This window comes from Taudactylus pleione, unplaced genomic scaffold (genome assembly GCF_031769625.1).
Source record: "Taudactylus pleione unplaced genomic scaffold, aTauple2 ptg000351l, whole genome shotgun sequence".
NCBI classification, from domain to species: Eukaryota; Metazoa; Chordata; class Amphibia; order Anura; family Myobatrachidae; genus Taudactylus; species Taudactylus pleione.
In genome coordinates, this window is record NW_028284752.1 from 749,662 (window position 1) to 762,060 (window position 12,399).

Consider the following 12,399-nt stretch of genomic DNA (forward strand, 5'->3'; position numbering starts at 1 on the left):
GCGTCGCTGAGCTGCTTCCTCCGCGGGCCACACTTCTTCTGAGGTCTCCAGCGGCCATTTTCTCTGTGGTGCAGCAGAGATCTCCGGAGATGGCAGTGAGCCCAGTCCCCCTGCGTACCTCACCATCAGGTCAGTGTACACAGCGCTGTAGCCTTCCCAGACACTGAATCTGGGCAGTTGAATGCAGTGTAATAGTGCACTATATTATATGACATGTTTATGTATATATGTGTATATCTGCATTGTATGTGACTTATGCTAGTGCTGACTGTACTTTATTCTCTCACCTGTCAATGTATATCTATCCCTTTCCTTATCTGCCCTAATACAGCTGTACTTGGGGTGGTTCTGAGACTCACATTTATATACTTGTTAATATTTGTGAGGTTTGTCACATACTGTTGCGTGCTGCACGTTGCCATATTTTGAGTGGAACTGTGTGTTGCATACGCTGAAAATGGGTCCCTGCAGCTAATTTTTAGTATCAGTCAGGACCAGTATAGCGCTGCTTGATCACAAGGCTTGGTCAGATATGTCTGACCAGGAGAGAGCGTTATACTGCACCCATTTTTACTATCCTGCAAGCCATGTGCTGCAGGTGTTAGTGCGGAGGATTTAACTCTTAAAGGGTTCTGTATGTGGCGTCATCGGGTGCCGGCCCCTTTCACGACCCCCTTGGGCGGTTTGTTTTCTCGGGATCCTCTTAATTGCGGATCGCCGGGCGGGCACCATTGTTGTACCTCACTTGGGGTTACTTCACCATAATGCCCTTTTTCATCTCAGGGTATCTCGCAGTTTCTTGCACTCTTCCCCTGTGACACAGACTACCGCTCCCTACAGGGGTTTTTCGAGTATATGAATTCCCCCTGGTGCCACAATAGTCTGTCATGCCACTTGCAGGGATTACCACAACAGCCACCCTGGGTGGATGTCGTTTTTCTATGAAATGCAAATTGGCGTGGTTGACGCCCTGTGGTTACTTCCCACTTGGCTCTACCGTGAACTGGATACTGTTTTGGGCTCTTTCCCTCTTACACGGGGGGAAGCCTATCTCAAGTATTATTATCCCTGTTTTAGGGCTGGTAGCAGGTCCATTCTGGTTAGAGTGAATGTTGACCTGCACCTGTATCATACACCCTCAGTATTACGTGCCTTCTGGTTCCCTGTTGCTGACTAGCGGGTGGATCGCATGGCGGGACTCTGGCTGTTGCCAGATATGAGGTATTACAACAGTGTTTGGTCTCCTGTCCTAAATTCCCTGAGGGTCATCATGAGCCCCTCCTGGGGTGGATGGGCATGTTACTCGTATGATTACAGACGTTACTACGCCTCCCATTCCTGCGTGGTCGGATTCTTCTGATCCGTAGGGGGTAACTCTGCCTGAAATCAGTATACTCGCTTTCAGGGGTTGTTACCCATCCTACCATGGCTATAGCATGGTTGGTTAATACTATTGCATACTGAGCTGATGCATTTGTAATGTTTTTTCCCCTCCAACATGTCTGGGGTTCAAATGTATTTGGTCGCTCACGTAATATATGCAGTTGTCATAGGTGGACATGCCTATATTGGATACCAGCTTCTAACTTTCAGAGTTCCGGCTGCGACGGTATCCTCCGTAATACCCTATGGCTGCGCTCTGGGAATGCAGAGGTGCAGATACCATCTATAGGGTATATCTTGTTGGGTCCTGACCTTGACAGTGGCAGTACAAATTTCCCGCCTTCAGCTATGCTCACTATAGGGCCTCAGACTATTAAGTCTTTTTGTCCTCTGGGTCAGCCTAAAGGTCTGTTTCTTCATAGACTGTCGGCCTTTACAAGGGCCGACATATCCAGTTCCGAGCAGGCCTGGACTGCCAGCCGATCCTGCTTCTGAACCTACGGATATATCGTCAGCCTGACGAGACAGGCCTACCACTGGGAGATGGCGATTTTCTCAGTTTGCCCGGTACTAGTGTCTAGTTGCCGCGGCTACGTGGGTAGGAGGGTACGCACTCTCTTTGCTCAGGCGGCCTATTTCCATGTGATGGTACTCAGGCCCTTATTCGGAACAGGGCCTTACAAATCCAGAAAGCTATACAGTTGTTGCGGTAAGCGGAGCTAATTAGGCCATCCCCACTTTCTCAGCGAGGGACTGGTTGTTCTGCTTTCTTTCTGGTGCGGTGGCTGAATGGTCCTCTTTGGCCTATTCTCTGTCTCAATTCCCTGAACCAGTTCCTAAAGCTACCTGGGCTCAGGAGGCAATCCCTATGCTCCATCATACTATGTTTGGAACCTGGGGACTTTATGGTATCACTGGATATACAGGACGTGTGCCTACGGGTACTTACAGAGACCTTACCTCAGCATGGACTGTGGTTTGCTGTATCACAGCACTTACGATTTTTCGGGCTCTGCCTGTTGGGACTGCTCTCAGCCCCACAGGGGTTTACCAGCGTTTTGGATTTTCTGACAGTTCTTCTGTTCAGTATATCCCAATGCTCCTGTACCTGGATGGCCTCCTGCTCTTAGCAGGATCACCGGGGTACTTTACAGCCGGGTCAGGTTGACTGTGGCTTCTTCAGGGTGCAGACGTTTAATCAATGGGAAAAAAGTCCTCCCTGCATCCCTTTCTGGGTATTCTTCACCTAGGAGCCCTGCTGGATTCTCAGAATCTGAGAATTCTTCTGGCGTAAGACGGCATCTCCACTCTTCCATTAGGAGTACATGGATGTCTGCGCAGTCGACATATGTCTTTACACTCTGGGATGCATGGTCCACTATTCAGTGTCTGCCTTTGGAAGGGTGGAATGGGCTTCGTTCCATTCCAGGCCTTTCCATAATTGGCTTATCTCCAGATGGAACAAGTTTTTTCTGTCTGATCACTGTTCAAACGATGATGCTCTCCCCGGAGGCAAGTCGGTCCCTTTTCGGGTGACTATGGCCATCTCGTCCAGGGTATTCTTTGCTAAGGACAGTGTCTGGTTCGCATCCATTTCAGTGCAGTTGGATGTCTGTCGATTCCACCCTGTCAATTAACTTGTTGGAACTTTAACCTGTCTTGGGCCTTCACTCTGGCATAGCCCTTGTTTCCCGGTGAACCTGAAAAAGTTCAGTCCGACAGGGTCAGAACAGTGGCTTCCTTTTTAGCAATACTGTTCGTTGGGTGGCAATGTCGGGTATGTCATACATTCGGACATTGTCTGAGGGTCTCCTCCCGACCATCTCGACAGTGTTCATTTCAGGTGCTCTCCATTGGGAAGCGGGAGTCCTCAGCCATCACGACATGCATCCAGGGGACTAGTCTCTTCCCCAAGAGAGGTTTCATCTCCTGGTGAGCAGGGGGGGGGGGGGTCCTCCTGAGGTGACCCTCCTGGCCTTCTGACTCTATCACACTATGGTGTTACAGTCCAACTCTGGGGATTCTGAAGCAACCTTCAGTGACTCTTTGTCGGTGAAGTGGTTCTTCCAATTTGCGTACCTGTGTTCTCCGGTCTCCATTCTTCCTCGAGGGAAGTGTTTCAATCGAGACGGAGATGCTTTCCTGCTGGTGGCTCCTGATTGCCCCAGATGTCAGGGGTACTTGGTTTTTCGGAGTCTCTCCATCGTTACTCCATTCCTGATGCTTCACTGCCCAGACCTGTTGTCTCAGGGTCCTGGGGTTTGCCTTGGACCTGGGTAGTTTGTCTTTGACTATGTCCCTACAGTGGTCTTACGGCTTCCCTGGCTTTGTCATCGTTGGAATGATTAGAGCACATGGATCAGCTTTTGCTGGGACCTACCGCAAACTGTGGCAGCCATAATTCTTATGGTATTATACCTGTCGATATGATCCTCTGGGGTCCAGGATTTCCAGATATTCTGGCATTCCTTCCGGCTGGCTTGGGTTTCACCCTCGGCCTGGCCTTCCTGACAGTGCGGATCTCTACACTGTCAGTATGATTAAGATATGGAATTGCTCCGCTCTGATATCCAGTTCATCCTTTGGAGTGTTTTCTGGATTATGCCTCCATTTGTCCTCCCTAGGGACTCCTTGGGAGTTAGTAGTGGTTCTTCGTTAACTCCGGGGAAAGTTAATGGAACCGCTGGTTGTGATAGCCATTACATGGTCTATTGCTTTGGTTTTCTCTCTTTCTCTCAGGGAGTTTATATCACCCAGGTGAGTGTCGGAATTGGGAGCGTTCTCATGTGGCTCCCTCTTCTGGAGGGCATCTTGTCAGGGTGTGAGTTGCTCTCACCCTGTGTTTCTTCTTAGTGATTTTTAGGTTCCATATTATTCTGGAACTTATGGTGAGGCCATTCAGTCCCCAGTCCTCTCGGCTGGTGTGGCCTCATTGACTGTGGTCCGGCCTCTGTGGATTTATGTGATCCGTTCAGGTTCCTGACGGAAATCGGACTCCTTATTGGTGGTCTGAAATTTCTGGTTTTAACAGGAAAGGATGGCCGGCCTATGGCCAAATGTTGGCTGGACGGCCTCGTATGTCTTCTTCAGGGGCTTACCCATGGGTAGGCCTTTCTGTTGTTGATGCTTGTTTTTTCTCGGGCCATGTAACCCTCGTGGGTGGCTCGCTGTGGCGCCTTGGCTGTTTTGCCTTGCTAGATGGCCACGTGGTCTTCTGTCCACACCTTTTTAAGGTTCTAGGCATTGGTTTCCTTTGCCTCTCCGGATGCTTCCTTTTTGGCAGCGGATTCTCCTCTCAGCACAGGAGCGTCCCCTCCCTTGGTTGAACTGCTTTGGGACATCCCCAAGGTCAACCCTGTGGACCCCCTATGGACCCTGAAGTAGAAAACAAGAGATATGGTAAGAACTTACCTTTGTTATCTCTGTTTCTGCGAAGTCCATAGGGTCCACAGGGCGCCCGCCCTGACGCACCTGGCTTCGAATGGGCTGTGTGGCTGGTCACCGGTTTTCCGTCTCCCATTTCTGTGAGTATGGTTATCGAGTGTTCCAGTTTTCTCTCTCTTTTTCTCTCCTCCTCCGGCCTTTGGCTACTTACAAACTGAGGTGCCTCTGGCTTGGGGGTGGGGTTATAGGGAGAGTGGACCCAAGTGCATCCTGGGAGCTAAAAGCTTTAACTGCGTGGTGCCCGGATTTGGTTCCCAACCTATACCCCAAGGTCAACCCTGTGGACCCTATGGACTTCGTAGAAACAGAGATAACAAAGGTAAGTTCTTACCATATCTCTTGTTTTACCAATAGATTGTCATTCTCATTGTGATATAATGGGCTTACTCTGCCACCCTGTTTTTCTCATTATTGTATCTGTGGATTGACCAGCAAATGAAACGATTCAGACTGTATTATTTAACATCTTGCAACATTGTTTTCCATGGCAGGGTGTTGTCTTCTCTCCCCCTTGTCAATACACTGTTAGGGCGTTAGTAAGTCTGGTATGGGAAATATGATCTTTACATTTCTTGCCCACAAGACTTACTCCATGCATTTATTATAGATTACATATTAACATTAGGTGCATAGTGCCATACATTAACTTTTGTGCTGCTGCACTGGCCATTTGCAACCTGTTGGGGCAGCCACAATCCTCATCCTTGTAGAATTGTATTGTGCTCCAAAAAGTCTCCATAGTAACAAATCACTTGAAATAAAAGTTACATATAAAAACAGAACACATACCATAGAGTTTGATGAAGGTGGTGTAGACATGAGACAAGGGTAGAGACGGCCCTTGCTGATGAGCGCTTACAGTCTAGAGGAGGAGGGCATCACTGACACATAGAAGCTAATGCAAAGGGTCTAAACACCGCCATTACAGTCCAGGTTTTAGGAATATACATCCTTGAGCCCAGCTGGTTAAATCAAATTGACTGAGGTGCTAATTAAGTCACCTGTGCTCAATGTGGACTGCAATGGCGGAGGTAGGGAGCCTCTGAGCTAATGGAATTCTGATTGGACATGGGAACATAATCCCAATGGATTACTTTTGTCTTCCTTCATCAGATGCACAGCACCCAAAGAAGAGCCTTACCAGGCCACGTTCCCTATCATCCTCCCCGCTGCCACCCCCACACCACTCGCTGAGTGCGCAGTTTGAGGATGCGCTTTGCAAGGACACCAGAGGAGATATGGGGAAAATTAGGAGAAATGTTCAGAAAGAAGTGGAACTGCAACGGTTAAAGTCTCAGGTAGGATCTGGGTCCACACTCCAAAACAGTCCTTATTGTCTCCTAAAGTTGTGTTACTAATCCCTGTTATAAAACTGCTATTGTGGGGCTACAAGGGTAACTAACACATTTTGCACATGAAAGAAACTGTTCTAATTCCGTGTTTCTTCCCTACACCACAATGCTGCCTCTAATACGGTACTTACATGGGGGCAAAGAGCTCAAATGGCAAAGCATAACTTATCTAGACTTGCTGTGACAACTCTTGCTGTATATCTGCAGAGGATGTATTATCTAATACACTACAAGTTTACAGAGATTTCAGATCTATTATTTAACTCTAGTATAGGTTTGTGCCTCTACTTTGTGTTTAAAAGAATCTGAAATTGTGAGTCCCAGATTTGCTTGTTTCTCTTTCCCTGCAGATGGTGGCTAACGCCTATGAGGAGGAATTGAAAGCCTTTGGTGAAACAGAGAGGAGAAAATTATTAAAGCTAAAGGAAAAGTTAAATGACAATGTTAGTAAATGTAATGCAACTGTGACAATGTTTATAGTCCTATTTTACATCTAGGTGTCTTTTTATTCATACATTAACTGTAATAACTATACAGTGCCACAGGAATGAAGCTGCTTCTTACTATTGCACTCGGTCACCTTGGCTACAGCGCTGCACATCAAATGGAGATCATTACAAAGTGACTGAGACAAGAGCAGGTGCTGACCAGATAGTTACCTTTATCCTGCATCACTAAGCTCATTACTTATTTGCAAAGCGCCTGCATGTTTGTTTTGTGTATTTTGCAGAATAGACAATTACACATAAATAGGTTAGAAAAAGAGCGCTTATCCCTTTAAGGAATTAGATTGCAGCACTGTTCCAACTCACAAATGAATCTATACTAATATAAGAATGTCTGTCTGTTTTCAAGTTGAGCAAAAACTACTGAACTGATTTTCATGAAAATTGCACCATTTGTTTGGTGGTAACTACTAGAAATAATCTGCTCTTTGTTTTGTCTCGATCCCTCAACTTAAAGCTGAGCAATAACAAAAACGAACTTTGTTGATATTATCAATGCAAGAGATAGGTGTGGCACCATGCGCTGCGGCCGGTAAGTGGTGGGGGGGAGAGGTGCTTTGGGCCCACCTTCCCTTGAATAGGATAGGCTATAAAGCAGTCTGTGCACAGGGCACACAGCAGCAGCGCCTTCACCCACCAATGTCACTATCAGTCTGTATAGCAATGCTGGTCACTTGGGCCACACCCAAAGCAATACAACTAGAACATCTCAAATAAAAATATTTTTTTTGGCAGAAGCTATTTCATTCACATAAATTACATTATATAAATCAACAATACACTCATAAAAACAATAAAAAGGGCCCTGGAATGAAATTCACTCCTATTGCACAGATGCTGCAATGTGATAGCAGGATGTGATAGCAGGATTGTTTGCTTTTTGCAGAGTACAATGTTATTACTGTATTACCCTTACTGGCTGCATATAAAAGAATATTCTTTTTCCATACGCTGGTATTGCAGTCACTGCTAATTTGGAGATTTAATTATTAATTTACAGCTTATCATAAAATATATATATATATATATATATATATATATTTTATATATATAATTATAGTATGTATTTGATTCAAACAAGATGCCGTTATGTCGACATCTGGATGATCCCATATGTCCACGAGCCACTGGCCAGACCATTCTCTGCTCCACCCCCTAATAGGAACACTGCTGAGGTTGTGGAACATTTTGTTCTGCCTGAGACCCTATCCTGGTGGTTTCCTCCATCAACTTTCAGCACGGTACCAAGTGCTCCTGGTCGATCTATGCCACTATGTCCGTGAGACTCTGCTAGCGACAGGCGCCTTTTTTTCCGGGTTTTTTAGATGCATTTTCAGCAAATAAAGTCGCAATATGAGTAGGATGCACTAGCAGACTGTTGGTATTTAGATATGTGACACTCAGGGCTGCCACCAGAAATTGCGGGGCCCGGTACAGAGAAAATAGGCAGGCCCCCTTATCACATTACAGGCTTCTCTCCCCTTCAGTGTGGCCTGTACCTCACCCCCTCAGTATATGTGTGCCGTGTTACCCCTCGTCACCATCTGGCTCGTCATATAGCTTGAGCTGGAATTCACTGAGTGCCTGGCTGTCTCTCCTCCTGCAGATATGTACCGGCAACCAGGGAGAAACAAACAGCGCTGCCACCGGCACTTCAGATATATGGTGCCGGCCACAAACCAATGCCAGCTTGCGGACCGGCAGCCAGTCGGGAGCGGCCTCTCCTGATTTTCTGCTGGTCCGTGAGTTGTGATTCCGCGCGGCCAGCGCTGCGCCATATATCTGAAGTGCCGGCAGCAGCCCTGAAGTGCCGGCAGCCCCCCCCCCCCCAACTTCCCCCCTGATGGCGGCCCAGGCGACACTTTTATAACTGTGTGCGACTGTAGCACTTCGTATACAGTTTCAGAAACTCAGTTGCACACAGATATTCAAGTGTTGCATATCCAATTAGTCCGCGCAGTCTGCTGGCGCCTCCTAGTCACATCGTATTGCGACTTGGATGCATTTTCGGCAAACCAAGACTCCCAACGCTAGTAGAGTTACACGGGACCTGGCAGCTCACTCAGGTCAGACTGCTTGGCGTATTTACTTTAGATGTATTAGGACACATCTGTTGCTTCTTAGAATGATTTGTGTCAATATAATAAAGTTGATTGAACCAGGGAAATAATGTGATTGCCTTATATGGTCTAGTTTTACTTTCCTCTCAATCAGGCACATGTACTATATTATAAAAAGTTATTGTCTTCCCACCTTACTATGTAACTAATCCTATACTTCCTTCAGGCACAAATATACTGTCGGGTTACTGCCAAGTGCAGGTGGAAATTGTATACATTTACAAAGTTAAACCAGAACGACATCTTTGCTCTTAAGCATGAAAAAATTAAGTAATTATACATATGTGCAGTACCACTGACAGCCTGACCTGGTGCTGCTGCTATGTGTATAGAGGTGTCTTCTATTTCATGCTTGGTCAGAAACCTGTATGAGGAATGCTGTTTGGACAAAACAAAATCTGACCTCTTATATCTTTAATTTACTTTGAAATACATGTTTGTCTCAGATTGGCTTCAATGCCTGTTTATTTTTTTGTTATTTTTCTGTTTCTTAAAGGAACAAGAGTTTAAAGAAAATATTTTTAAAAAGCCTCAGAAAAAATCTTACGAGAAGGTGTATTCTGTGCAGACCCCCAAACCAAAGCAGTGGACCCCGAACTGCAGTAAGCCGTCAGAACGGAGTAGGTCGTAAGTTGCCGAAGATGACTGACATCCATGTGCAGGTTACAGAACAGTAAATAAAGAGCTTGTCTTATTGTCTTGCAGTGAAGGTCAAGGAAAATGACTTATTGCCTCTCTTACTGGAAGAGTTCCCACACCTGCAGATCTCGCCACACACACTAACCACAATGTGGAAGGGGCAGCTTGCGCAGGTGGAGCAGCTTGCCAGGGCTAGTCAGGAGGATGAGCAGAGTGAGCGTAAACTGCAAAAAGAGGTAAAAGGTCACTATACATCATTCGCTGATCCCTAATGTAGGTGAGCCAATTAATGACTCCTGTATCCTTGATGGCACATGTTGGACTCCTAGATCGTTTAATGGCTCTAATTAGAAAAAGCTGCTGCTATCCATAGTTCCCCTTATTGACGTTTTACATACCTTGGAGAACCTTTGCCTACAATGTTCGTTATTTATATAACTTTCAGTCTCCCTATGATATGTATGTATCTATGTCTTTTTTTTTATCCTTAGGTAGAAGAAGCTCACAAGAAACATGACCTCCTTGTAGATATCATCCGGCGTGAGCAAGGGCATAACCAGCGGTTGGTGAGTACAAGTTTTCATGACTGTTCCAGCATTAGACAGAGATGTCTGTTCTATTGGACTTATCTATAAATGTCAGTGTATATAGCTATAGATCTATTAGTGTAGATGCGCATCAGAACAACGTACAAAAATCACGATGGTCATTGCAATTTCTCCTTCATCCAAGAATGCATGATATAGAGTGTACGCACTGTGCAATCTTCCAAACGACCGCACGATATATCATGCTGGAACATTGTATCCAATTAATCTCTTCTCCTGTACCCTCTATGCAATCATCGTGTAGATCACTGGCAGTTCAGGTTGGACCAATATATCTTGTGGTTTTCCCGTTGAGCATACACACTGCACGATGTGCACCACATCGGTCACTGCATCTTCCCATCTGACGTGCAGCACAGCAGATGAGAAGATGCAATGAATGATTAGATGAGAAAATGCGATGTGAACGCACAATTGAGCGTACACACTATGCGATGTGAAATATGTAGTTTTCAGGCTAATTAGAATGACTTATCGTCCAATATATCGCCTAATGTGTACCCAGCCTAAGGCTGTACATCTGAAAGATCTGAATCCCAATGGCCCAGGTCCCGTGCATCACTTGCGTAAGCTTCAGACTTGAATGTTTACTTCCTAACTTGTAGACGTTTTAGTGTGAAAGGGATTTACACCACAAATGTTTATTTTACTCTACCTAATCTAAGGCTACACTTTCCTTGCTGTCACAGAAAGACTTCAAAGAGCGCATCCGCCTGCAGAAGTCTGCTCATGGTAAAATGAGAGAGAATCGGCAGCAGGTGGCACGAGCAAAGAGATACTATGAGGATTACCACGTGCAGCTTCGTGCCAAACTCATGAGAGCAAGAACCAGAGAGGAGCGGGTAGGTGCTGCACTACAACACTGTCTCCCCCTAAGGGCATCAGCATTTGTTAAATAGGTGTGTGTACGTGTAATGTTTAGGGGATTAATCAGGACTTACTCTTTTACAAACTCGTCGCCCTTAAATGCCCTACTCTCCGTCCCTCTCAAACTTCATAACATTTGTTAACCCTAGTTAAAGGTCTATGGATAATTCTGGAAAATACTTCTTAAGGTCTATATCTAAGATTGAGCACTTTGATCTCCCATTCCAGATCTTTAAGAAGCTGTTTGAGGAAGGCATAGCTCTACAGAAGCAGAGACTGCGAGAACTGCGCTCATATACTAAGGAGCAGCGGGAGGAGCAGAGGAAGAGGCACAAAGATGAACTCGAGTCCATGGAGAATTATTACAAAGATCAGGTAAGTTTGAGTCCAATCTACAGACCAGTCTGTAGCCAACTGCTGATATTATTTCTAACCTCTGTTCACTCTCCTCCCTGCCTGCTTAGTTCTCTATGTTGGCGGAAGCGGTGACCCAAGAGAGGCAAGAAATTCAAGCACAGGAGCAGGCGCAGTCAAAAGTGAGTGTCCATCACCATTATCCCCAGCAGCACATAGTTTCAGACAGATCTTTGACCTGCGTTTCATACGGTTTCCTTTTTTCAGACACTTCACAAAATGAAGCGAGAACTACGAGCAAAAATGGAGAAGGAGATCCAGGAATTGCAGGAGATGATTATAAAAACAGATGACGATGCTTACTTCCGTGAGCTTGAGGCAGAGAGACTGAAGAAGCGGCTCCAGATGGCATCTTTCCAGTACAGCAAGAGCCACTGCCTGTAATATGGCCCTATGAGGGCGATGGATAGAGACAAACAATGGCCTCTGCTCTTAAATGTGATTATTCTAGAAAACCGGAGATGCTAACCTTTGCACTGACAGAGGCCTGAAACACTATACAGAGTTTAACTGCTGCTGTGCCACACAATTCATTATTACTGTACAAGTTTATGTGTGTGTAATATAGCCTTGTTTCATGTTCCTTTGTTTTTACTCTGCTGGTAATCACAGTGGCCATGGCTGATAAAAATTTGTTTAGCGGGATATACTCTGATCAAATCATTATGTGGCCAAATTCAGAAGTGCCTTACATTTTTCCTTTTAAATCCTTCTAATGCAAATTATGTTTGGAATACCAGGATCTATGCTTATTAATTCACATTATTTATTAGGGTTTTAACTTATTTAAAACTATTTTTTTTTTTTGGAATCAAAAGTAAAAAAGAAGTGTTTGTATTTCCATTGAGTTTCCTTCTCTTTACTTCTTTCAAACCTACGCAAAACCAGGAAGTGTTACAAGGAGAATTCATGGTTCCTTGTGAATCTTAATTATTACTGTGAATCTGTCTCCTTGACACCTTAGGTAAGCACTTTGTGGGCCATACTAATTCAGTCTATTAACCTATCCCCATCAGTGACATCAATGGTGTTCAAGCTCACAACGTGTGTACCCTTGTTTTATTGT

At 45.3% G+C, this 12,399-nt stretch overlaps 1 protein-coding gene across 3 annotated transcripts in view; it reads left to right on the forward strand.

Annotated features, from left to right (window-relative positions):
• The window catches only part of CEP95 (centrosomal protein 95), a 51,860-nt gene extending 39,700 nt beyond the window's left edge, over nt 1–12,160 (forward strand). For 2 of the 3 annotated variants that reach the window (XM_088444194.1, XM_088444196.1), the window contains exons 13-21: nt 5,941–6,125; nt 6,530–6,622; nt 9,302–9,425; nt 9,511–9,680; nt 9,936–10,010; nt 10,742–10,894; nt 11,148–11,294; nt 11,384–11,455; nt 11,541–12,160. In XM_088444194.1, coding sequence (XP_088300320.1) covers nt 5,941–6,125; nt 6,530–6,622; nt 9,302–9,425; nt 9,511–9,680; nt 9,936–10,010; nt 10,742–10,894; nt 11,148–11,294; nt 11,384–11,455; nt 11,541–11,717 — 1,196 coding nt within the window. In that variant the 3' untranslated portion in view covers nt 11,718–12,160. The remainder of the gene's footprint in view (nt 1–5,940; nt 6,126–6,529; nt 6,623–9,301; nt 9,426–9,510; nt 9,681–9,935; nt 10,011–10,741; nt 10,895–11,147; nt 11,295–11,383; nt 11,456–11,540) is intronic. The other variant, XM_088444197.1, reaches the window with a different exon arrangement.
• The last annotated feature ends 239 nt before the right edge of the window (nt 12,161–12,399 follow it).